Genomic DNA, 26,163 nt, shown 5'->3' with positions numbered 1-26,163 from the left:
TTTGAAAATAGCACAGAATTTTGGTGACAAATCGTACAATTAATTGAATTGCGATATATTTTCGCGACAAAAACTTGAGTTCAGAAATGAGAAAATCAGTTGAGATGACTTTATTTTGTTGACTCATTTTAAAAGTTCATTGTTTTTACTTTTATTAATACAAGTTATATTGAACACATTCAGTCAAGCCTAGGTAAAGAAAGTCTGTCAACGGAGTAAAAACACCGAAATAATTTTATTATTAACAAACCAATTCTCCCACTCCAGTGCGCCAGTGTTGTTTTTGACCTCCTATCAGTGACTTATCCGTTAATTATTGATTTTATCAGGCATTCACACAATGGTGTTTTTATGATAGCAGGGATTTTTTCCCTTCTTTATAAAGTATGGAAAAACAGCACTTACCCAATTAGAAAAAACACTAATTATCCAATTGCTGTAAAAAATCCGAATTGAAGGTTTTAAAACAAAACAAAAATATTTATTTAAATAAATAAAATGCATCATTAAGTTAGTTTCCCTATGCATCTCTATGGCTTAAACCTAAGTAAATATAATACTGACAACTTGACAACATTTAGTTATCAAATTTAAAGTATTTGGGAACAAAAAATCAAATACACCAACTTCCCAATATGAAGATTTCACGTCTGTTCACCACACACATTTTCCCAATTTCAGGGTTTTTCGGGCATAAAATAATTCCTAATCTGAAGTCAAAACTGTTTTTCTTTCATAACATGGCATTTGTGTATGTGTCTGTGTGTGTGTGTATGTTGGTATCCGGACAATCGGCACCCGGACAATTGGCACCCAGTGTTTTTTTGCAGAGGCGGACAAACGGCACCCAGTAAATTTGTTGAGGCGGACAAACGGCACCCGGTAAATTTGTTGAGGCGGACAAACGGCACCCGGTAAATTTGTTGACCCGGACAATCGGCACCCGATTAAATTGTAAACCCGGACAAACGGCACCCGATTAAAAGTTATGAATGTTTGATGTTTTACCAATAAAGATATTTGACACCTTGTTGGACTTTATTGTACGAAAAAAATTACCGTTATGCTTACGCTTTTATTTTCAATATTTATCTACTGTTTATCGGCACCCGATCAAAGTCAATTGATAAAACGCACCTTGTTGGAGTAATTTGTCTTATCGCTTATTGGTTTGGTAAAAGAGATGATTAATAAATCCCGTCAACAAACTGTTTTATCAAACTAATTTGAGTGTAGATGATTAACGTAATTTGCTAATTGGTTTAATAAAACATGTTAACAATTTACATACATCAAAGATAATTAAAGCATTCCTTAACTTAAGATGATTCCCGAAAACAACAAACTGCGAATGAAAATAAATTTATATAAAAGAACCAAAATGGAATAGCAAATTTTGTACCTTGTATTACATTAAATCTTGTTAAAGCTGCTATTTTGTGTAGCAAATTTCCTTATTTTTGTGTGAAACTGCTTTCTTATATAGCAAATTGCCTTAATTTTTCTTCTTAATACTGCTTTTCTACATCATAGCAAACTTTATACCATGTATTACACTAATTCTTGTTAAATTGCTATTTTATATAGCAAATTTCCTTAATTTTATGTTAAATTGCTCTTTTATATAGCAAATTACCTCGGTTTTTCTGTTTAATTGCCATTTTACATACCAGACAAGGTACTTTAGTACTATTTCCTCCATTGTTATCCCCAATATATAAATTATATTGGTTGGATTAGAGCTGTTTGGGTTTTTTACCGCATCTAGGTAATATTTGGTCTTTTTTACCTTTTAACATCATACTTTTTTCAATTTTCCTTCAATTGTATTCAAACCAATTTTTATTTACCGTACACTCCCTCTGGTCCTGGGGGAAAAAAAACCTCTGTAGACTCCATCCCCACAATTACTTCCCTTAGTTCAACCGAGTGACATGCTTTATTTAATTAACAATTAATAACAATGGCTTAGTTATTTCTATGTTTTGTCAAATGTTGATAAATACATGTATTAGTTGATAATAAAATCATTTACAGGTCTGACATTACAACTGGCTTGCATTTTCCTTGCCCCAATATATATATATGTGTATATATATATATGTATTAGTCTTATATTTGGCTCTTGTTAACAGTATGTTTCCACTAATTGTTTACATTAAAAAAAAATGTGTGATAATGCCCGTTTTATAGTACGTTTATTGTTAAACTGTGATTCCTCGTCAATCTAAGGTAATCGCTTACTTAATGACCGACTTCAATAAAAAAAATAAAAGCCGAGTTAACCACGCCCCCCATACGCATTCTCTTTACCGATTGAACAGCGAACATCACAGTTTGGCGCCTGGAAAGCGACTTTCTCGCTATGCATCTGTGTATTGTGTCACGAGTGTGTAATACAGCTTGAATATTAATTACGCACGTAATGTTATCTCTTATCAGTGGATTATCTATTACCTCTATAATTACCGGGGTATTACCAGTCACCGATACAGATTCTCCGAGATCAATAGTCGTTAATACCTAGCTCGCCCCCCCCCCCCCATTTTCTCAACGGATTTGCTTGAATCTTAAAATTGGTCCTTGGCGGAGATATTACTCATATTTTCGCAATGTCTTTTAGGTTTTTTTTAACGTTGACATTTTGTTGTTGTTTTTTTTTCAACCCAATTAGTGGATTAGACTAATTAGTACGATAAAGTCCAACAAGGTGTCAACTGTCTTTATTGGTAACAAAAACAAACTTTAAATGTTTCTTAGCTTACAATGGGGTGCCGTTTGTCCGGGTTTTCAATTTAATCGGGTGCCGATTGTCCGGGTCGACAAATTTACCGGGTGCCGTTTGTCCGCCTCAACAAATTTACCGGGTGCTGTTTGTCCGCCTCAACAAATTTACTGGGTGCCGTTTGTCCGCCTCTGCAAAAAAACACTGGGTGCCGATTGTCCGGGTGCCGATTGTCCGGGTGCCGTTTGTCCTACAATCGTGTATGTTTGTATCTATATAATGTTATGCATGGATTTTATTTACCTCTATTTAAGCAATTCCTGTTTTGTATCAAGTAAGTTGAATTGTTAAAGGAACTCTATTATATGCTAACAAATTAATATGTACATTATCATTTAGTTTTGTAATGAATGGACGTGTAATCAAATTTACATTGTGAATTTTTTTTGTTATTCCCATTGGGCTGGTACCGGTACTTTTCCCGATTGGGCCTAAACAATCACTTGATAGGGGTAACTAATTGCTATCGATAGATGCATCATAGTGAATTAAAAGCCAGCTGCTTTTGTATTTCATGGCTAGTCTAAAGATACTTTTACGCAGTATTCTGTGTATTGTACCACTTTAGGCTTAAATTCCTAAAAACCTGTCAAAATACCAATTTTGTATATCAAACAATTGAGTGCACATTGATGTTTCTCATAAATTTACTTTCGTGTTCGACTGATTTTCAAACAAATAGTTTTGTACATTTAGCATCAATCTAAATTTAGAGTTAATTGATGATTGGTTCAATAAAAACAGTGCTTGATGTGCGCACATCACATTACATGATTTACACATACTCTTTCCCGATTGGATATCATATAGAGGCATGTCCCACATTTCACAACGTTTCCCAACATTTTTTATGGAATGTCCCGTTTGGACCGAACACTTTTGGCATGCATGATTGAAGGGGCTTTTTAAAAATATCTTTATGTGCTTTATTTTTACATGAAAATGTGCTTCATAAAATGTTGCTGATTTTATATGTTTTATTATATTTGTTTGGGGTATGTAATAATGTTTTAAATTATTTATTTATAAAAATATAAATATTAGTTTTTATGTTAAAGGGGCCTTTTCACAGATTTTGGCATTTTTTTTAACTTATTCATTAAATGCTTTATATTGATAAATGTAAACATTGGATCGTAAAAGCTCCAGTAAAAAATCAAGAAAAAAAATAAAAAAAGGAAAAGAACATTGCCCGGAGCAGGTTTCGAACCAGTGACCCCTGGAATCCTGCCAGAGTCCTGAAGTAAAAACGCTTTAGCCTACTGAGCTATTCCGCCGAGTACACATTCATGACGTATTTTATACTTTATGGGATCCAGACATAAGCCCCCCAGGACAAAACCCCCCCAATGAAAAAATGAACATTTGGACAATTGCCCCCCAGTAGAAATGACAGGTAGGATATAAGCCCCCCAGTGCTTATTTTGCATCTGGACATTTGCCCCCCAGTGCTTATTTTAGAAGTGGACATTTGCCCCCCAGTGCCTAATATTCAATGACATTACTCGATTGAGCAGATAATCATGTCCAATTATCACCACCTGATTACTCAAAACCTTTGAGATGATAATCCATTTATCCAATTACCACCACTGAAAGGCTTAAATAATGGAAGGGATAAATAAGGCGACACTGGATTTGATCTCTTCTCTGACTTTCATAACTTCTATGGCTAAGTGGTCAGCATCGTTACTGTGTGTTGTGGATGATGTGACCATAGTAACCTGAATATATAAAAACAATTATTTAATATTGTAACTAAGGATAATAGCAATGAAACATTTAATTTATTATATATAAAATTATTTTGTGACGTTTTGTATAACTGTTTGGAATTAATTATGTAAATTAATTGATATTTTGAATGTTGGTAAAGCTTACAAATACTACATTTACCTTTACTTCAAAAAATTAAATTAGTGAAGTTATGCAATACTGTCTGGAATTAATTTTGCAAATCGCTATTTTAAAAGTTATGATAGCAAAGATAACAAATAGCATTTTAATATTATACTTACATCAAGATTAGTTGTCAAGGTTCCTTTACATGAAGCGCTTCTGCGCTTGGAACATTCCCAATGTATTGATTCTTTACGAGACTTCTTTTTGGTGTAAGAGTACCCATCCTTCAGTAATTTCTCAGGCCCTTTATTACTCTTAATAATTTCCATGATGAAATGTATCATTCGAAATGTGATAGTTTCGTTATATACTAAGTTTTAGTTAATTGTCACTCAAACAATGTAACTACAAAAATAATTGCCTTTAAATGTTGTTATATGTGTTCACTTTAATTATCATTATTTGTACTAAGTTATGATAATTATTATTGATAATCCTTTTGATTGATTAAATAAAGAAGCCATTAATTTTCATTAACAAGTATATGATCAAAGCCACATGTCACACCTTTAACAAGCTGATAATCCTTTTGATTGATTAATTAAAGAACAATTCTTTAAGATGTTTGTTTTACCTAAGATTAGGAAATTCAAGTGTGTTTCTGGGCCTTTTTTATTTCAAATTATAATGATCCAAGTTTCTATGATTATATATTTGTGAGATATGAAATAATAATGAATCCAAAGACAGAGATATACTAGTTTAATGGAAACAACATATGATATTAGCACTGGGGGGCAAATGTTCACTTCTAAAATAAGCACTGGGGGGCAAATGTCCAGATGCAAAATAAGCACTGGGGGGCTTATATCCTACCTGTCATTTCTACTGGGGGGCAATTGTCCAAATGTTCATTTTTTCATTGGGGGGGGTTTTGTCCTGGGGGGCTTATGTCCTACAATCATACTTTATATACGCAATCTTCGTAGTTTCACAAAATTTAACGACAAAAACAGAACTCTCCAAATTATTCAATCGTTTCGCGTTGCAACGCTTTATAATTTTTAGGTTTTAAAATCGTCAAAAGATGCATATAATGGCTATATTAGAGCATGGTTAATGTTCAGTATTACTGTTTCCTCACAAATATCATAACTAAAACGAAAACTTACGAATCTGAAACAACTTTTTTCAATTTTGTCAATTTACCAAAGCGTGAAAAGATCCCTTTAATGCTTATGCAGTAAGTAGTACAGCGTTTATATAGTATGAGCACCCTTTTACTAGAGATTCTGTTTCAGACAAATGTAAGTAAACAAATTGACATGACGCCTGGACGATGATCGCTCCGCCCACTTAATCACGTGGCTTAGCGGTTAGCAAACCTAGACAAGCTAACACCAAAATGGCTTCTTTGCCTATAGATTGCATATAGATTTACGCTATATTCCGGATGATTTTTATGGACTTTTTCACAACATATAACACTTGTACAGGGGGTTTGTGACATTTAGTTATTATGCAAATGCAAAAATATACGTTTATAGAGAACATCAGCTATTTATAACGTTTTTTTCGGTACATTAAACACGCTCTCAAACGCTTGCGCGCTTACCGAAATCGAACCTGTTACTACGTGTAATTGTGGTATTCGCAATAAATTAACACTTCTACACCGATATTTACCCATTTTATTTACGAAAATATTAACGAAACATTTTCCCTCGCTTTCTGACGCCGAGTGGGTACCTAAATCCCACATGTTATTACGTACATTGTATAAAAGTGATATTAATAATATTAAACATTGCTTATTGGACATTTATCAATCACTATAATTGAAAGTGCAAAACAACACAATCAGTTTGGTCATTGTCTGATATAAATTAGCGTTGTATGAAGGAAAATTCAGTCAGGCTACTTAATAATGAAGCTACCAGTATCAGACGCACGCGCAGGTACCAACTTCCCCCAAGTTACCGCAAATATTTATTGGTTATATCAGTAATAATAACTCTTATACAATGGCATTTATCAATACGTTTTTATTAAAATAGTAACATTAAATGGTTTTCAAATGTTTCTGACACACAAAAATTCAATTTTTAACGGGGATTTCGTTAAGTTACGCAAAGTGGGTACCAATATTTTCTATTATTTTACATGCACACGTGATATAATTCTTACTTAATAATGCTTAGTTATTGCTTATATGACATTTCCAGTTTTTGAAATAAATTAATGTTCTATAAGGGGGATCTCGGTAATTCTACACATTGAAGCTTCCACTTGCTCTTGTCAAGACCGCATTTCCGTGTTGGAAATCTTTCTGGATACCGAATGTCAGAGTTACATTATCCTATTTACACCGTTTTGCCATATTTCATTTCCATTTTTTTCGAACAAAATAAACAAAACTCGTTGAAAATATTGAGAACTAGGCATTCGATCTCCAAGTGTGGATTAAAAGCGTTCATTGGTTACACCACATGTCTGCACATGTTTAGATACCCTTATTAAGATAAGATATTACGTGTCACCTTCTAATAACATGTATAATGACAATAAGTGCATTACTATCAGAGTAATAAAACACAGCATGAATTAGGCTTCATGCTGAGTTTTACTTCTCTTAAAGTAATGCAGATGAACCTTGCTTCTATTAATCACCTAGTAACTGACAAAACTATTAAAAACATGAACTATTATGTGATGATCAGATCGATAACATAAACTATTTAAATCTGCTAGTATATTGGATAATAAGATATTGTAATTGTCTTTGACAGTGTTTACATTCAGTTGTTCGTGGGGACGACCGCTTGCATTTTTCCATCTCTTACACTTCACAAGATCTCTTTTAGGCTTTGGAAACAAAATAAATTCAATGCCACCAACTAATCTGTCAGGATATCGATTGTCCGAGTTACATAATGCCCACTGACACTGTTTTACCATTTTAATCTACGTTTTTAAAGAGGAAAACAAAAGAAACTCTTTGAAATAAAAATGAAACTAGACATAGCTTGTCTAGGAAAATGGCGGACAGTTCGTTGCTAACTCGCGTGCCTGATTAATTGATCGCTGATTGGTAGATCAATTCTTAGATAAGGATTTTATTGACAGGCGGCGTCATGTCAATTGTACAAGCAATGGTTTGGCTCAAAATTTTGATTGCTCATACTTTTAATGTCTGTTCCTGCGACTTGCTGCCATCTGGAGTTTACTCTATGTGTTTTGTACATTAAACACACAGACCTTCCTTTCATTTCTGTTACAGTTGTAAAGGGTCAATTTAAAGTCTATGGATGATTTTAAAGAATAATAATGCACAAGTAAATTCAAGGGTGGTTTCTCTCATATATTCATTAAAGGTGAATGTTTTTTTCAAATAATCTCTGTATGTTAAATCTCTGGATATACATCCGATGTCGATATTGAAACTTGAAAGGTTATATTTTGAGATGAGACCTCTCTATTTAGTGGTTATTTGTAGTTATAGTTCTTGTTGCAGTATTTGTAGTTATAGTTCTTGTTGCAGTATTTGTAGTTATAGTTCTTGTTGCAGTATTTGTAGTTATAGTTCTTGTTGCAGTATTTGTAGTTATAGTTCTTGTTGCAGTATTTGTAGTTATAGTTCTTGTTGCAGTATTTGTAGTTATAGTTCTTGTTGCAGTATTTGTAGTTATAGTTCTTGTTGCAGTATTTGTAGTTATAGTTCTTGTTGCAGTATTTGTAGTTATAGTTCTTGTTGCAGTATTTGTAGTCAAAGCTAACACACACAAACAATTTAATTTGTTGCACAGTCAAATTTTTATTTACACTTTATTTTATGAAAACAATTTATAGCTTCAAGAAAATGTGTTTCAGGTTTTGCATTCTCTTTCAATACAGATTATTGTACTTATTATGCCCCCGGATCGAATGATCGGGGGTATATTGTCTTTGGCCTATCTGTCATTGTATGTGTGTGTCACTGTGTGTGTGTTTCCCAAAACTTTAAAAAAAACTTTAACATTGGTCATAACTTTTGCAATATTGATGATAGCAACTTGAAATTTGGCATGCATGTGTATCTCATGGAGCTGCACATTTTGAGTGGTGAAAGGTCAAGGTCATCCTTCAATGTCAAAGGTCAAAAAAACAAATCCAAGGGAAGTAATACGCTTTTAAGGGAGATAATTATCTGTACCTGCCAAATGATAAAAAAATAAATAAATCAAAGCAGCATTAGGGGGCATTGTGTTTCTGACAAACACATCTCTTGTTTTCATTTTAACTTTTCAAGAATACATATCAACTGTTAGTGAGTTTATATCATCATTCTTTGCAATTATTTAACTCTTATTCCATTTTTCTCAATAAGTGTTCCTACTATAGGTTTAGGTGCATTAATTTTAATTTTATTTAGTTTTTTATAAAAAAAAAACATACAAAAATCAATCTATAGTTCATGACCGATGAAAACAAATACAAAAGGGTGTGAATAATTAATCACAAAACATTGTTGTTATTACTTATTAAAAAAACCCACACAGAACAGAGTCTAACCTACAGAGTTAGTTTGTTTATGGTTAAGCTGTACCACCATAATCAATCGGGTCTTGTTCTGAGAAAATTGGGCTTAATGCATGTGCGTAAAGTGTCAACCCAGATTAGCCTGTGCAGGCTAATCAGGGACGACACTTTCCGCTTTTATGGTATTTTTAGTTTCAAGGAAGTCCCTCCTTGCCGAAAATCAAGTTTAGGCGGAAAGGGTCGTCCCTGATTAGCCTGTGCGGACTGCACAGGCTAATCTTGGATGACACTACGCACATTGATTATGCCCAGTTTTCTCAGAACGCGGCTCAATCAATCAACTAATCAGTAAGTCAGTGGGTCAGTCAGTCAGTTAATAAGTCAATGATAACTTTCAATAGCTCTGTTAAAATATAAATGTAAAAAGACTATGCTCACATAACTCTGACAGTAAGTATCTTCTTCATGTTCTCACAGCCTGGGACAGAGGAAGACACAGAGAACGAGTGTCCTACGGATGCTAAACGACAGAAACTGGACAGTGATGGGTCTGTAACAGACCAGACTGGTGGGGTGAATAATGACAGTGATGTCGGAGGTGTGAAGAACCAAACCAAAACAGAAGAGTTCGGATCTGGTGGATCTGAAGACTCTACAGAAAGGATCTCCAAGGAGACAGATGATATGATCACCAAGGAGACAGATGTGGGGATCACAGCAGATAGGATCTCCAAGGAGACAGATGATATGATCACCAAGGAGACAGATGTGGGGATCACAGCAGATAGGATCTCCAAGGAGACAGATGATAGGATCTCCAAGGAGACAGATGTGGGAATCACAGCAGAAAGGATCTCCAAGGAGACAGATGTGGGAATCACAGAGTATATCAGTTCCTTGCCGGGATTTAATGGAGTTCTAAAACAGAGGTTTTCATCCACTTTAACCTTATATATTTTATAAATATAATTGGTATTATACTAAACCAGAATATTGTATGTTCAATTACAAACCAATGAAACATGCATATGTCATTCCAAAATTCGAAAATCAAGTGTTCTTCCATATTGATTTGTTATATACAATGCACAAGAGCCTACCAATTAACCCTTTCAGTGCGGGAAAACCAAATTTTAAAGGCCTTTGCAAACAGTTTGGATCCAGATGAGATGCCACAGAACGTGGCGTTTCATCAGGATCCAAATTGTTTGCTATTATTGTATTCTTTGAAAAAAAATTGAAGAAAATGCTAATTTTAGAAATTCAGCAGACGACATTTTAGCAGACAACACATTTTCCCAGCATGCAAAGGGTTAATAGCTTAATGAGAATGTTTGGAAAATCTGTGTCACTGTATTGGGGCCATTGCAGGTACTCGGACTTCCTGGTGAATGAGATCAGTCTTGATGGCTCTGTGGTCCACCTCACTAGCACAGATCTGCCCTGCCCACTCCCAGAGGAACCAAAGGTACCCCACCTAGCACTAGTCATGTCCCTTGGAAGTAACAATGGGGCCTTGTTCTGGGAGAGCTTTGCTTAATGCATGTGCATGCAGTGTCCTCCCAGATTAGCATTGCAAAACTGCACAGGCTAATCAGGGAAGATTCTCTTCACCAAAACTGGATTTTTGCTAAGAAGAGACTTCCTTTAAATGCAAAATTCCATTTCCTACAGCAAGGCTACTTTATAATCATAATCCTTATTCTGTTATATACTAACCTATTGTGTAATCCTTTTCAATAGTTATTTTATATCAATATTCCAAGTTCTCTGAGATATTTATAAGTTGATTTGAGTAATTGGAATGGAAAACTGCTACACATTTTCAACCAGTCTTGTGTTGGTCATTGAATGCACATGTACCAATTTGTGTTGATTTATACAGTCATTATATATAAAATCATATTGTGTTATTTGCTAAGTTGTTTGTTTATTGTAAGTCACATAGCCAGCTTTATGTGAAACCTTTCAACAATTTAACAGTTAGCTAATAAAACAAATACATTAAAACACTTGAAAAAAAATGAGAACAGGTGAAAAGCTCTTGAATTATTGTCTGTTTTATCTACAATAAAGATGCATTTCCTTTTTTCTTCAAGCACATTGTTTGCTCATGTGATTCAGGTAGAGCTGGTTGACTTGGAGACTGTGAGTCCAGAGGACGCAGCCAAGCTTGCCGAACTATTGAAGTCCAAGAACCAGAAAGAGTCGGTACTTATAGAGGTGATACCAAGCGTTTTGGTTGTGTTAGGAAAAGGTCCATGGCCCATTTCAATTGGCATTTTTAGCTCGACTATTATATATGAAATATATATAGTGGAGCTATCCTACTCACCCCGGCGTCTGCGTTAGCGTTAGCGTGCAAATGTTAAAGTTTTCGTACTACCCCAAATATTTTCTTTGTCCCTTGACATATTGCTTTCATATTTTGCATACTTGTTAACCAACATGACCCCAACCTATAAACAAGAGAAGAAAACTCTATCAAGCATTTTGTCATAATTATGGCCCCTTTTCCACTTAGAATATGCAGCAAATGTTAAAGTTTTCGTACTACCCCATTTATTTTCATTGTCCCTTGACATATTGCTTTGATATTTTGCATACTTGTTTACCAACATCACCCCAACCTATAAACAAGAGCAGACAACTCTATCAAGCATTTTATCATAATTATTGCCCCTTTTATACTGAGAATATGCATATTATTGATAAATCTATGTTAAAGTTTGCGTACTACCCCTAATATTTCCTATATCCTTTGACATATTGCTTTTATATTTTGCATACTTGTTAACCAACATGACCCCAACCTATAAACAAGAGCAGACCACTGTATCAAGCATTTTGACATAATTATGGCCCCTTTTACACTTAGATTATTGAACATTTTGCTTAAATTGTCATCACATTTTATTATTACTTTAACAAAACAACACTTACCTGAATACCACAATGGATTCCACCCAAACAATACCCCGCGCCCTTACCAGAATCCCTTCCCCCCCCCAACCTCACCCCCCCCTACCCCCCCCCACCCCCCCCATTTTTAGCTCATCTATTTTTTGAAAAAAAATTATGAGCTATTGTCATCACCTTGGCGTCGGCGTTGGCGTTGGCATCGGCGTCTGGTTAAGTTTTGCGTTTAGGTCCACTTTTCTCAGAAAGTATCAATGCTATTGCATTCAAACTTGGTACACTTACTTACTATCATGAGGGGACTGGGCAGGCAAAGTTAGATAACTCTGGCGTGCATTTTGACAGAATTATGTGCCCTTTTTATACTTAAAAAATTGAAAATTTTGGTTAAGTTTTGCGTTTAGTTCCACTTTTCTCAGTAAGTATCAATGCTATTGCATTCAAACTTGGTACACTTACTTACTATCATGAGGGGACTGGGCAGGCAAATTTAGATAACTCTGGCATGCATTTTGACAGAATTATGTGCCCTTTTTATACTTAGAAAATTGACAATTTTGGTTAAGTTTTGTGTTAAGGTCCATTTTATTCCTTAAGCATTAAAGCTATTGCTTTCATACTTGCAACACTTACTTACTATCATAAGGGGACTGTGCAGGCAAAGTAATGTAACTCTGACTGGCATTTTGACAGAATTATGTGCCCTTTTTATACTTAGAAAATTGAAAATTTGATTAAGTTTTGTGTTTAGGTCCACTTTATTCCTACAGTATCAAAGCTATTGCTTTCATACTTGCAAGATTTATGAACTATCATAAGGGGACCGTGCAGGCAAAGTTATGTAACTCTGACTGGCATTTGAACGGAATTATGGGCCCTTTATACTTAGAAAATTGAAAATTTGGTTAAGATTTATGTTTTGGTCTACTTTACCCCTAAAGTATCATAGATATTGCTTTCATACTTGGAACACTCACAAACTATCATAAGGGTACAGTAAAAGGACAAGTTGCATAACTCTGGTTGTCATTGTTACGGAATTATGGCCCTTTTTTGACTTAGTAACTTTTGATATATGGTTAAATTTTGTGTTTCGATCCACTTTACTTCTTAAGTATCAAGGCTATTGCTTTCAAACTTCAAATACTTACATGCTATCATGAGGTTACTGTACCTGGCAACTTTAATTTTACTTTGACCTTTGAATGACCTTGACTCTCAAGGTCAAATTATTAAATTTTGCTAAAATTGCCATAACTTCTTTATTTATGATTAGATTTGATTGATACTTTGATGAAACTACTCTTACCTGACATACCACAATAGACTCCACCCAAACCATCTCCCGTGCCCTCCCCTCCCCCCTCCCCCCCCCCCCTCCCCCCCCCCCCTATTTTTTTTTTTTTTTTTTTTTTTTTTTTTTTAAGATCATCTCACAAATGACCACCACACCCTCACACTATACCCCCACCCCACCCCCGACCCCCCCCAATTTTTTTTTTTTTTTTTTTTTTTTTTTTAAGATCATCTCACAAATTACCACCACACCCTGACACTATACCCCCCCCCCCATTTTTTATTAAAAAATGGTTATGTTTGAAATACCGTCCAACCATCGCACCCAAACCCCCCCCCCCCATCGCCCCCCCCAACCCCCCCCCAACCCCCCCCCCCCCTGATTTTTTTTTTTTTTTTTTTTTTTTTTTCGCTTTTTTGGAAGATAATGTAATAAATGTCCACAACCCCACACTATACACCCCTCTTCACTCCACTCCTCCCTCCTTTGTGATTGAAAATGAGAGTCCCTTCACCTTTAAAAAGAAAATAGATGAGCGGTCTGCACCCGCAAGGCGGTGCTCTTGTTTTTTTAAATTACCACACCCCACATTATACCCCCCCCCCACCCCCAACATTTTTTTTTTAACATCATCTAATAAATTACCACACACCACATTATACCCCCCTCTCACCCCCCCCCCCCCCCCCCCCCCCCTACCCCACCCCCCCCCTCCCAAAATTTTTTTTTTTTTTTTTCCTTTTCTTATTTTTGAAAGATCGTCTTATAAATTATTGAATATGAACAATTTCCCCATGATGGCTTACGTAATACTGTCAAGCACTCAAATAGTCAAGCGCGCTGTCCTCTGACAGCTCTTGTTATTTAATGATTCCTAATACCTGATAAAACCACAGAGTTAGGTTTTTTAGCTCACCTGAGCTTGAGGTGGTCCTGTTAATCATGGTCTATTGTTGGAGGTCGCTCTCTGGCTGTCTGGTGTTGTGTGTTGTGTGTCATAAATTGTCAACAATTTGCTTTAAATACAATTTCTGTTTAAACTGCTATTTAGATTTTTATGAACATTCACAGGAATTTCCTCCCTCTGGAGATCCAATACATAGAGTATTCACAGGAATGATTCTTCCAAAAATTTTAAAATGTGTCCTGTCAGCAGCATGTGTAGGTCACCAGAGCTAAAAGAAGATTTTTCAATTGGAAACTTTTTAATTTTCTGCAAGGCATAGCTCAGAGGTTAAAAATTTGGTATGTTATATAATGATTCTAAATAAGTTTTGTTCAAATTTTTATTTTATATAGACTTAAATAAAAAAAAAAGATTAAGGAAATCTCCTATGATACCTCAATGTGCAGGGGTTTGGTATTTGGTATGATATATCATATCGTGGTCAAATCTTAGAAAAACCTTATTACCACTATAGAGGCCAAATTTATCACTCAATCTTGATGAAACTTGTTTCAATGTAAATCTTGAAATTTGCTATTTTTAGTTCGAATCTGGGTCTGATTCTTGTCAATATTTAAAAGAATTCGAATCTGGATCATGTAACTAAAGAAACTAGGTCACCAAGTCAAATATAATTAAAAAAACAGTTGCTTTTCTAGAGGCCACATTTATTACTCGTGGTCAGAATGTTCATCTTGACGATATCTAGAATGACTTTGGATCTGGTTCATGTGCAGCCAATCATTGGTCACCAGGCTAAAACCTCGTTACCATTCTAGTGGCCACCTTTATGGCACAATCTTGATGAAACTTGAACGGAATATTTATCATGACAATATCAAGGACAAGTTCGAATCTGAATCACATGCATCTAAAAACTAGGTCACTAGGTCAAATCTTTAGAACAATTTGTTTGAAATTGGGCAACAGTTATGACTCAGTTTTTATGACACTTTGTCAGAATGTTTATCTTGTCAATATGAAAGCCATGTTTCAATCTGGGTCAAGTGGGATCAAAAACATGATCACAAGGTCAATTTTTCAACAATTGGTGAGTGTAATCCCAGGTGAGCGCCACAGGGCCATCATGGACCCCCCATTCTTACTATTCATAGTGAAAACAAAGCTCAGATTGCTCTACTATCACAATATGAAGTTATAGGAACAAAGTTTGGCCATTTTAGCCCAATTGCTCTTTTAAATAAGTCAATATTTATTTCAACTATATTTTTCATTACAATACTTGTTCAAATTAACTTGAAACATGGTAAGATACATTTCTTCTGTATGAGTTTAAATGTGTCATAGTAAAAAATACATATACATGTATATGAATTATGGGGATCAATATAAGATGTCAGTACTCTATCTTCATATTATCAACAATTGGATAACTTTTTATGGTAATCTTCATAAGTTTTGAAATTCTGTTTGTATTGTATTGTAAAGCTTACAGATACGTGCAGTGATAGTCCATTATCCCACCACCCATGTATATGCTTTATTAAAAAAGGTATACAACACTGTTTATGAAGAAAATGTCACTTGGTCAGAATGTCTGTTTGTCAAAATCACAAAAATAGGTGTATAGTATATAAACCTATCAATTTCAAAGCTTTCACAATTATTCTTTATTTACAATATAGTTTCATAATATTGAAATATATTCACAAGATTCACACAGAGCAAAATACTTTTTTTATCTGAAATTTCACTGATCAAGTTTAACCTGTCCACTATGTTTGCTTAGTTTTCAATTAATTTCCACCTTTTCTTTGGCGATATTGACCACAATTTTTGTCAATTGGGAGGGTTAATTGACTATTGATGCAAGGATCTACCGGTAAGGTAAAACTCATTTGTTGGTATTATAGAACTATCTTCAAACAGAAAACATGTTCTGTTTATTCTGGAACAGTGAAGTTAAACATGGCGGAAATAATAATTGCGGTTCATTTTTGTCCAGGCCCCAGATGACAAAAATGCAAGGACCAAAGTTCACAGTGAGATTGCCCGGGCGTTCCCAGGACTGGAGACAGTCACTGTAACCAAGGGAGACAGGAGGCTGATAGAGGTCAAGATAATGTCAAACAGAGGTAGAGATTCCCAGTATAATGTATGTACCCGTTGTTCCGAGACACGATACATATCATATAGGATGTTGATTATTTTCACTCAACCTTTTGCATCTATCAGAAACATGCTACATTTACCCCGTGACTACTGCAGAGGCAACATGTATTGCCCGGTATTAATAAAACTTAAATGATCCTTAAAAACAAAGACCAATAGAATACACAGATTGGACACTGTCGTCTTCGCTATAGCGATATGCGATAATATCTAACGGCGGACGCGAGTCACGTGACATTGATTTTGGAGATGCCGGTGTACCAGTAGATTCTTCTCTGTTCCAGCTACTGTCGGCCATTTTGTTTTAAAGCAATCAATTATGGGCAAAGTCGGTCGCCGCAAACAAACATATTGAATATTTTTTTGTGTAAATAAAAATAAGTTTTTATTTTCTTTGTTGATAATGCTTCAGGTTTTGGTAGTTATTATTCTTATGTATTATTAATTTATCGGAATTTGAAAGAGAACAATGGATTTGTTCATTTTCGATAATTTTTGAAAAATTGAAAGGCCCAAACGATTTTTTTTTAAACTTCTTCATTTCTCATCACATTTTGATTAAGTAAGATGGTTATGCTAGGTGAGATGTTAATCTAGGTATGATTTATAAAAAGTAGACGAAAATAAGGCATTTTAAAGGATTTTGCCTTTGTACAATTTTATACTGTTATTTCATTCAATCATTTTCACACCTGTCGCCAATGTGGTTTGTTTCTTTTTGAAAAACTTTTCTATTTCTCATCCCAAATCGTTGAAGTATGATTTTTATGCTAGGAGAGATGTTAATCTAAGTATACATTACAAAAATGTAGAAGAAAATGTTCAATTTAAAGGATTTGGCCTTATACAATGTTGGTACAATTTTAAGCTCTTTTCCTCTGTTGTACACGATTGCTGTCAAATGTGTTTGTGTTCTTTTTGATAAACTTTTTCATTTTTCATCCCAAATAGATAAAGTCAGATTTTTATGCTTGGTGATATGTTTATCTAGGTTTGATTTAAACAAACTGGAGGAAAATGTTCATTTTAAAGGATTTTGGCCTTGTACAAAGTTGGTACAATTTTTAGCTTTTATACCCTATTGTACACACCTGTCGTCAAACGTGCTTTGGTTCATTGTGAAAACCTTTGTCATTTTTCTTACAAACATAACATCTTCTTCAGTTCGCTAATTGATCCGACAATTAACACGCGCGTGAAATGATTGTTTTTTTCTTTTCGCGAAATCCTAGTCCATGACACTTAGAGCTTTTATTAATTACCAATAGAAAAAAAACTTGGTTACAAACACAACTTTAATAACCTTTAACTCATGAATAAGATCTAAATAAAAAATAGAGAATTAAAAAATTGAAAAAATCCACAGAATCAATATTGAAATAAGACTAACTGAAACCGTTTTTGGATCGAACGATCATAGCATTTATTATACTGTAATGTTGTTTTTATCAGAGACCTAGATCTATGTGTCCACATATATCTATCCGTTTTGAAATAATATTATTTTATAAGGTTTTAAATGTTTGAATTAAAAATGTATACAAGAAAATTTTATCAGCAAAAGCCTTTCAAATAAATTATTCAACGGCATTCTCGCCGCGATTTGGAAATTCTTATAGCGCTATTACTTCAACGATCGCAGCATTATTAATTCTTATTTTAGGTAAATAAAATCGAGATTTTGTTAAAGCATAATTACTCATGTTTCTATGAAACTTTATTTTATAAAAATCGGATCATTATTGACCAAGTTACAGCCGCCTTTTTATAGCGCCGTAACATTTTCGCATAACTTTTCTCGATAATCGTAGCCGTTGCTACTGACGCGTCGCTATCTTATCGCAATCGTGATACACCGGCTATCTCCGGATTACTCCGATTGATTCATGGAATAAATCGTCTGCTGATCCTAAGTGTTCTTATCAGTTTCTCGACCACGTGACCCCGCCGTGAGATAGCCCGATAAGGCGCGAAGTTTCCAATCTGTGTATTCTATAGGTCTTTGTTAAAAACTAGGTCATGTCCAGTTAATTACTAAGTCTTCAGGTGAAATTAAAGAAAAAAAATTGTGTTGTGTTCAATTTTTTATACAATCATAATGGAACTTGCTCAGAACATTACAATTTTGTTCTAATAATATCTCATCCTTGTTCAACTTTGTTCAAGTCTGTTGAAACACTAAAAAGTATACATGCCATACGTCCTGATTAGGGCGGAACAGTCTTGTTGGGAAATTGTCATCTGCAGGGGAGCATGCACCTGTTTTGTAGTTAGTTATTTATTGACAAATGATTTTGGCAGGCATTTTTGCAATATTGTTTTTTAAATGGGGGGTCACCAATTGCTATTCGTAAAATTAAAGTTCTGAAATAAAAGCCAACTACTTATGTGTTTTATGGCCTTGTGCATGTTTAGCCTGTCAAAACAATGATTTTGTGTGTCATATAGCAAATTAAATGCAAATAAATACAAGTTTATATTTTACTAAATTTACTTTCTTTTTGCAAGATTTTCAGAAAAAGTTTGTAAATGTTGAATCAATATATATTCAAATTTCCTTGAGAATGTGTCATATTAAGGACAGTGCCCATTGCTAAAGCATGGCGTTACATGATATCTAGTTGGCATACCCCTGTCTTAATTGAACATCAAATAGGGGCACACCCACAATTCACTTGATGATGTAAAGCCCATTGTGCACCTGTATGTTTACTTCTGGAAAATTTAGAATGTTTGTGTTCATGAAATTCTTAAACACAATTGTCTATAATTGGCAGAATGTAAAGTTTTTGTTTCTTCTATACAGGCTAAGGTTAAGGGGAAATTAAATGTGTCTTGTTCTGAGAAAACTGGGCTTAATTCATGTGCATGAAGTGTCGTCCCAGATTAGCCTGTGCAGTCCGCACAGGCTAATCAGGGACAACACTTTCCGCTTTAATGATATTTTTAGTTTCAAGGAAGTCCCTCCTTACCGAAAATCAAGTTTAGGCGGAAAGTGTCGTCCCTGATTAGCCTGTGCGGACTGCACAGGCTAATCTGGGACAACACTCTACGCACATGAATTAAGCCCAGTTTTCTCAGAACAAGACACAAGTATTCCTTGAGGTGTCTTGGCGGTACAGTCGTGCTTTGAGATCAAATGTACTAAAAAGTTTATGTCATGTTCAGATTAATACCTTAAAATTATGGCATGTGTGCTCATTAGAGATAATATTTTTAGCGGTATTTAACTTGATGAGAATATTTGTTCTCAAACAGTGACTTCCTTTGGGTCCCAGGTAAGCACCTAGGACTATTTGGCCTTCTTGTTTCACAATTGATGAATGCATACATAGATATGAAATAATCCCCGACTTTTAGAATTTACTAGAATTCAATATGTAAAACTGTCATTTTCTGAAGAACATTTCTATTTATTTGCAGTTTTATGATCAATTCTAGCATGTCATCGGTTATAATATTTGTTCAGATAAATGAATAGATTATCATTCTCTTCCTAAAGGGGTTTGTCTTTGAGATACAATTACTGTGTTTACTTCGTGATAAATAAATAAAACCACTATTTTAACAAGTATAAAGAGAATCCTTTATTTTGAGTTATATTAAAGGTCGCCGTGGCATACTTGATATGATGTTCGTCTAGCAATTGGGAGGTCACGGGTTCGATCCCCACTGTGGGATCGTTCTTTAGATCTCCCCCATAGACACCAAGAACTGTATCTAGTCCCAGGAAACAGACTCAATAGTGTTTCAAATAAGCCTTAGAATTTCTGTTCAATCGAGCTACAATAAATAGGTTTAAACTAAGGTATAGTATGAACAGAAATGTGCTGCATGTTATTTTAGACATACAGTTGACTGTTGTAGGTAACTTGCTACGTCAGTGGCCCAAGGGGCGTGGAGACTACTGCAAGTTTGTCCTCTATAAAGAAAACAAGGACACAATGGATACTATTGGACTGATAGCCAAGAACCTGGGGTAAGTCATTCTGGATGTTCCGGTGTACTTCTTCTTCACAAATAAATACACGTATGGAAGAAAAATGGCAGAATATTAATTTCAAAAGGAAGACGTTTGACCAAAGACAGTTTGCACATTTTAAGACTAGCATCTGTATACCCTAAACAGACGGTTAAAAGCCAGATCGTTGCATTCTTTTACTTCTATTTAAAGCTTATGAAACAATTTATTTATTATTCCTGAAACATTTTCAATGCCATATAACGGTTCTTCTACTTAGAATTATGTTGTATATCATATTCATATTTTATTTTTCACCATACAATAATCCATTCTGTGTTGTACTTGTGTGTGTACATTTGAGTCTATAAAGCAGATTGTCTCAGTATAAGAATTTAGTTGTGTGTGTTCATTTCAGCCTTAATATCAGCTTGTTTCAGTTATAATGTGCACATGTTTGTTTCAGTACAATCATGTACTGGTGTGTGTACATTCCAGCCTTAATAGCAGCTTGTTTCAGTACAATCATGTACTGTTGTGTGTTCATTTCAGCCTTAATAACAACTTGTTTTAGTACAATCATGTACTGGTGTGTGTACATTTCAGTCTTAAGAGCAGCTTGTGTCAATACAATCATGTACTGGTGTGTGTACATTTCAGCCTTAAGAGCAGCTTGTCTCAGTACAATCATGTACTGGTGTGTGTACATTTCAGTCTTAAGAGCAGCTTGTTTCAGTACAATCATGTACTGGTGTGTGTTCATTTCAGCCTTAATAGCAGCTTGTTTCCATACAATCATGCACTGGTGTGTGTACATTTCAGCCTTAATAGCAGCTTGTCTCAGTACAATCATGTACTGGTGTGTGTACATTTCAGTCTTAAGAGCAGCTTGTCTCAGTACAATCATGTACTGGTGTGTGTACATTTCAGCCTTAAGAGCAGCTTGTGTCAATACAATCATGTACTGGTGTGTGTACATTTCAGCCTTAAGAGCAGCTTGTGTCAATACAATCATGTACTGGTGTGTGTACATTTCAGCATAAAGAGCAGCTTGTCTCAGTACAATCATGTACTGGTGTGTGTACATTTCAGTCTTAAGAGCAGCTTGTCTCAGTACAATCATGTACTGGTGTGTGTTCATTTCAGTCTTAAGAGCAGCTTGTCTCAGTACAATCATGTACTGGTGTGTGTACATTTCAGTCTTAAGAGCAGCTTGTGTCAATGCAATCATGTACTGGTGTGTGTACATTTCAGCCTTAAGAGCAGCTTGTGTCAATACAATCATGTACTGGTGTGTGTACATTTCAGCCTTAAGAGCAGCTTGTGTCAATACAATCATGTACTGGTGTGTGTTCATTTCAGTCTTAAGAGCAGCTTGTGTCAATACAATCATGTACTGGTGTGTGTTCATTTCAGTCTTAAGAGCAGCTTGTCTCAGTACAATCATGTACTGGTGTGTGTACATTTCAGCCTTAAGAGCAGCTTGTCTCAGTACAATCATGTACTGGTGTGTGTACATTTCAGTCTTAAGAGCAGCTTGTCTCAGTACAATCATGTACTGGTGTGTTTACATTTCAGCCTTAAGAGCAGCTTGTGTCAAAACAATCATGTAGTGGTGAATGTACATTTCAGCATAAAGAGCAGCTTGCCTCAGTACAATCATGTACTGGTGTGTGTACATTTCAGTCTTAAGAGCAGCTTGTCTCAGTACAATCATGTACTGGTGTGTGTTTATTTCAGCCTTCAGAGCAGCTTGTCTCAGTACAATCATGTACTGGTGTGTGTACATTTCAGTCTTAAGAGCAGCTTGTGTCAATACAATCATGTTCTGGTGTGTGTACATTTCAGCCTTAAGGTAGCGCACCTCTAATGATTTCCCGCGATTTATTTTACGATCATTGCCGATCTTAAATGATCGGTTATTTCCGAGAGATGCATTTTGCTTTTTTCAAACTTCGAAATTTGATATGTGTTTACCTTATTCATTTAGAATACATTATTTTCACTATAAATATTGACTTTGATCCAATTATCATCTGAAAAATACGATTTCGCGATTCCTTCAAAGATCGATTAGCCTTTTTACCTGTAAACTTATGAATATCTAATTTAAGGTTGCACTGATGTGAAGTTGTCGTGGCCGAGTGGTTAAGGCGATGGACTAGAAATCTTTTGGGATCTTCCAGCGCAGGTTCGAATCCTGCCGACATCGCATACTTTTTGCGACGCGTTTTATTTCTTTTCTAACGTAATTTGATTTAATATAGCATATAAGCTATGTTTATTGTTAAATATGTTGAAAATTGTAAGAACATCCTTCAATTTTTAAAATGAAAACAACGTTATGGCTAAATTGGGTAAATTACTGCTGAAAATACGAATGATGCATGTTGCATTTTTATTTTTATTTCATAAAGTAAACGGTAAATCTGTCTATTTCTTGGTATTTTTGCTGTATATAGTGTTTCTATAAAAAATAAGTTTAAAATATAAATTAAATGATACTATTTTGAATTTTATGACACTTTGTTTCTAACCGACCCAATTTTTACTTGGCTGAAATGACTTACATTTCACGGCGCTATTCCATAGATAAAAAAATTGTAAAAAATAAAAGTCTGTAAACGAATACTTATTTAATCTTGTTTAAACTTTAAACACCTTTACTGCATCTGTACACATCAACTGCATGCCCATATTTGGAAATCTGAATGAATTAAGGAACTTTTATATACCCCAGGGGTGAAAATAAACTGGACAAAAGCCGAGCGTGAGGGTGGTTTTGAAAAAATCGGTATATTTTTTTAAAAGCATGGAAAGCCTACCTACAAATTTGCATGTAGTTCAGTGAAATGATGCTTAGGAAAATAATTATTTAAATTATATTTGGATATGTGCCCATTAGGGGTGCGCTACCTTAAGAGCAGCTTGTTTCAGTACAATCATGTACTGGTGTGTGTTCATTTCAGCCTTAAGAGCAGCTTGTTTCAGTACAATCATGTACTGGTGTGTATACATTTCAGCCTTAATAGCAGCTTGTTTCAGTACAATCATGTACTTGTGTGTGTACATTTCAGCATAAAGAGCAGCTTGTTTCAGTACAATCATGAACCGGTGTGTGTACATTTCAGCCTTAAGACCAGCTTGTTTCAGCACAATGATCTACTGGTATGTGTACATTTCAGCCTTAAGAGCAGCTTGTTTCAGCACAATCATCTACTGGTGTGTGTACATTTCAGCATAAAGAGCAGCTTGTTTCAGTACAATTATCTACTGGTATGTGTACATTTCAGCATAAAGAGCAGCTTGTTTCAGCACAATCATCTACTGGTATGTGTACATTTCAGCATAAAGAGCAGCTTGTGTCAATACAATCATGTACTGGTGTGTGTACATTTCAGCATAAAGAGCAGCTTGTTTCAATACAATCATCTACTGGTGTATGTACATTTCAGCCTTAAGAGGAGCCTGTTTCAGTACAATCATGTACTGGTGTGTGTACATTTCAGCTTTACGAGCAGCTTGTTTCAGTACAATCATCTACTGGTGTGTGTACATTTCATCATAAAGAGCAGCTTGTGTCAATACAATCATCTACTGGTTTGTATGTGTACATTTCAGCCTTAAGAGCAGCTTGTGTCAATACAATCATCTACTGGTGTGTGTACATTTCAGCATAAAGACCAGCTTGTTTCAATACAATCATCTACTGGTGTATGTACATTTCAGCCTTAAGAGCAGCTTGTTTCAGTACAATCATGTACTTGTGTGTGTACATTTCAGCATAAAGAGCAGCTTGTTTCAGTACAATCATGAACCGGTGTGTGTACATTTCAGCCTTAAGAGCAGCTTGTTTCAGCACAATGATCTACTGGTATGTGTACATTTCAGCCTTAAGAGCAGCTTGTTTCAGCACAATCATCTACTGGTGTGTGTACATTTCAGCATAAAGAGCAGCTTGTTTCAGTACAATCATCTACTGGTATGTGTACATTTCAGCCTTAAGAGCAGCTTGTTTCAGTACAATCATGTACTGGTGTGTGTTCATTTCAGCCTTAAGAGCAGCTTGTTTCAGTACAATCATGTACTGGTGTGTATACATTTCAGCCTTAATAGCAGCTTGTTTCAGTACAATCATGTACTTGTGTGTGTACATTTCAGCATAAAGAGCAGCTTGTTTCAGTACAATCATGAACCGGTGTGTGTACATTTCAGCCTTAAGAGCAGCTTGTTTCAGCACAATGATCTACTGGTATGTGTACATTTCAGCCTTAAGAGCAGCTTGTTTCAGCACAATCATCTACTGGTGTGTGTACATTTCAGCATAAAGAGCAGCTTGTTTCAGTACAATTATCTACTGGTATGTGTACATTTCAGCATAAAGAGCAGCTTGTTTCAGCACAATCATCTACTGGTATGTGTACATTTCAGCATAAAGAGCAGCTTGTGTCAATACAATCATGTACTGGTGTGTGTACATTTCAGCATAAAGACCAGCTTGTTTCAATACAATCATCTACTGGTGTATGTACATTTCAGCCTAAAGAGGAGCCTGTTTCAGTACAATCATGTACTGGTGTGTGTACATTTCAGCATAAAGAGCAGCTTGTGTCAATACAATCATGTACTGGTGTGTGTACATTTCAGCATAAAGAGCAGCTTGTTTCAATACAATCATCTACTGGTGTATGTACATTTCAGCCTTAAGAGGAGCCTGTTTCAGTACAATCATGTACTGGTGTGTGTACATTTCAGCTTTACGAGCAGCTTGTTTCAGTACAATCATCTACTGGTGTGTGTACATTTCATCATAAAGAGCAGCTTGTGTCAATACAATCATCTACTGGTTTGTATGTGTACATTTCAGCCTTAAGAGCAGCTTGTGTCAATACAATCATCTACTGGTGTGTGTACATTTCAGCATAAAGACCAGCTTGTTTCAATACAATCATCTACTGGTGTATGTACATTTCAGCCTTAAGAGCAGCTTGTTTCAGTACAATCATGTACTTGTGTGTGTACATTTCAGCATAAAGAGCAGCTTGTTTCAGTACAATCATGAACCGGTGTGTGTACATTTCAGCCTTAAGAGCAGCTTGTTTCAGCACAATGATCTACTGGTATGTGTACATTTCAGCCTTAAGAGCAGCTTGTTTCAGCACAATCATCTACTGGTGTGTGTACATTTCAGCATAAAGAGCAGCTTGTTTCAGTACAATCATCTACTGGTATGTGTACATTTCAGCATAAAGAGCAGCTTGTTTCAGCACAATCATCTACTGGTTTGTGTACATTTCAGCATAAAGAGCAGCTTGTGTCAATACAATCATGTACTGGTGTGTGTACATTTCAGCATAAAGACCAGCTTGTTTCAATACAATCATCTACTGGTGTATGTACATTTCAGCCTTAAGAGGAGCCTGTTTCAGTACAATCATGTACTGGTGTGTGTAGATTTCAGCATAAAGAGCAGCTTGTGTCAATACAATCATGTACTGGTGTGTGTACATTTCAGCATAAAGAGCAGCTTGTGTCAATACAATCATGTACTGGTGTGTGTACATTTCAGCATAAAGAGCAGCTTGTTTCAATACAATCATCTACTGGTGTATGTACATTTCAGCCTTAAGAGGAGCCTTTTCAGTACAATCATGTACTGGTGTGTGTACATTTCAGCTTTACCAGCATCTTGTTTCAGTACAATCATCTACTGGTGTGTGTACATTTCATCATAAAGAGCAGCTTGTGTCAATACAATCATC

At 35.3% G+C, this 26,163-nt stretch overlaps 1 protein-coding gene and 1 non-coding gene across 7 annotated transcripts in view; both read left to right on the top strand.

Annotated features, from left to right (window-relative positions):
• Positions 1-26,163, top strand: part of LOC127880661 (pseudouridylate synthase 7 homolog) — a 77,932-nt gene that overhangs the window by 21,086 nt on the left and 30,683 nt on the right. For 5 of the 6 annotated variants that reach the window (XM_052427987.1, XM_052427985.1, XM_052427986.1 and 2 more), the window contains exons 2-6: positions 9,623-10,074; positions 10,517-10,613; positions 11,270-11,368; positions 16,274-16,403; positions 20,308-20,419. In XM_052427987.1, the coding sequence (XP_052283947.1) occupies positions 9,623-10,074; positions 10,517-10,613; positions 11,270-11,368; positions 16,274-16,403; positions 20,308-20,419 (890 nt within the window). Of the gene's footprint in view, positions 1-738; positions 883-9,622; positions 10,075-10,516; positions 10,614-11,269; positions 11,369-16,273; positions 16,404-20,307; positions 20,420-26,163 lie in introns of those variants that run through there. The other variant, XM_052427984.1, reaches the window with a different exon arrangement.
• Trnas-aga (transfer RNA serine (anticodon AGA)) lies at positions 22,532-22,613 on the top strand. The gene has a single exon. It is a non-coding gene; the product is annotated as a tRNA-Ser (tRNA).

The sequence above is a fragment of the Dreissena polymorpha genome, chromosome 5 (genome assembly GCF_020536995.1).
Source record: "Dreissena polymorpha isolate Duluth1 chromosome 5, UMN_Dpol_1.0, whole genome shotgun sequence".
Taxonomy (NCBI): domain Eukaryota; kingdom Metazoa; phylum Mollusca; class Bivalvia; order Myida; family Dreissenidae; genus Dreissena; species Dreissena polymorpha.
The sequence above is the reverse complement of the archived record's forward strand: the minus strand, read 5'-3'. Positions and strand labels throughout refer to the sequence as shown.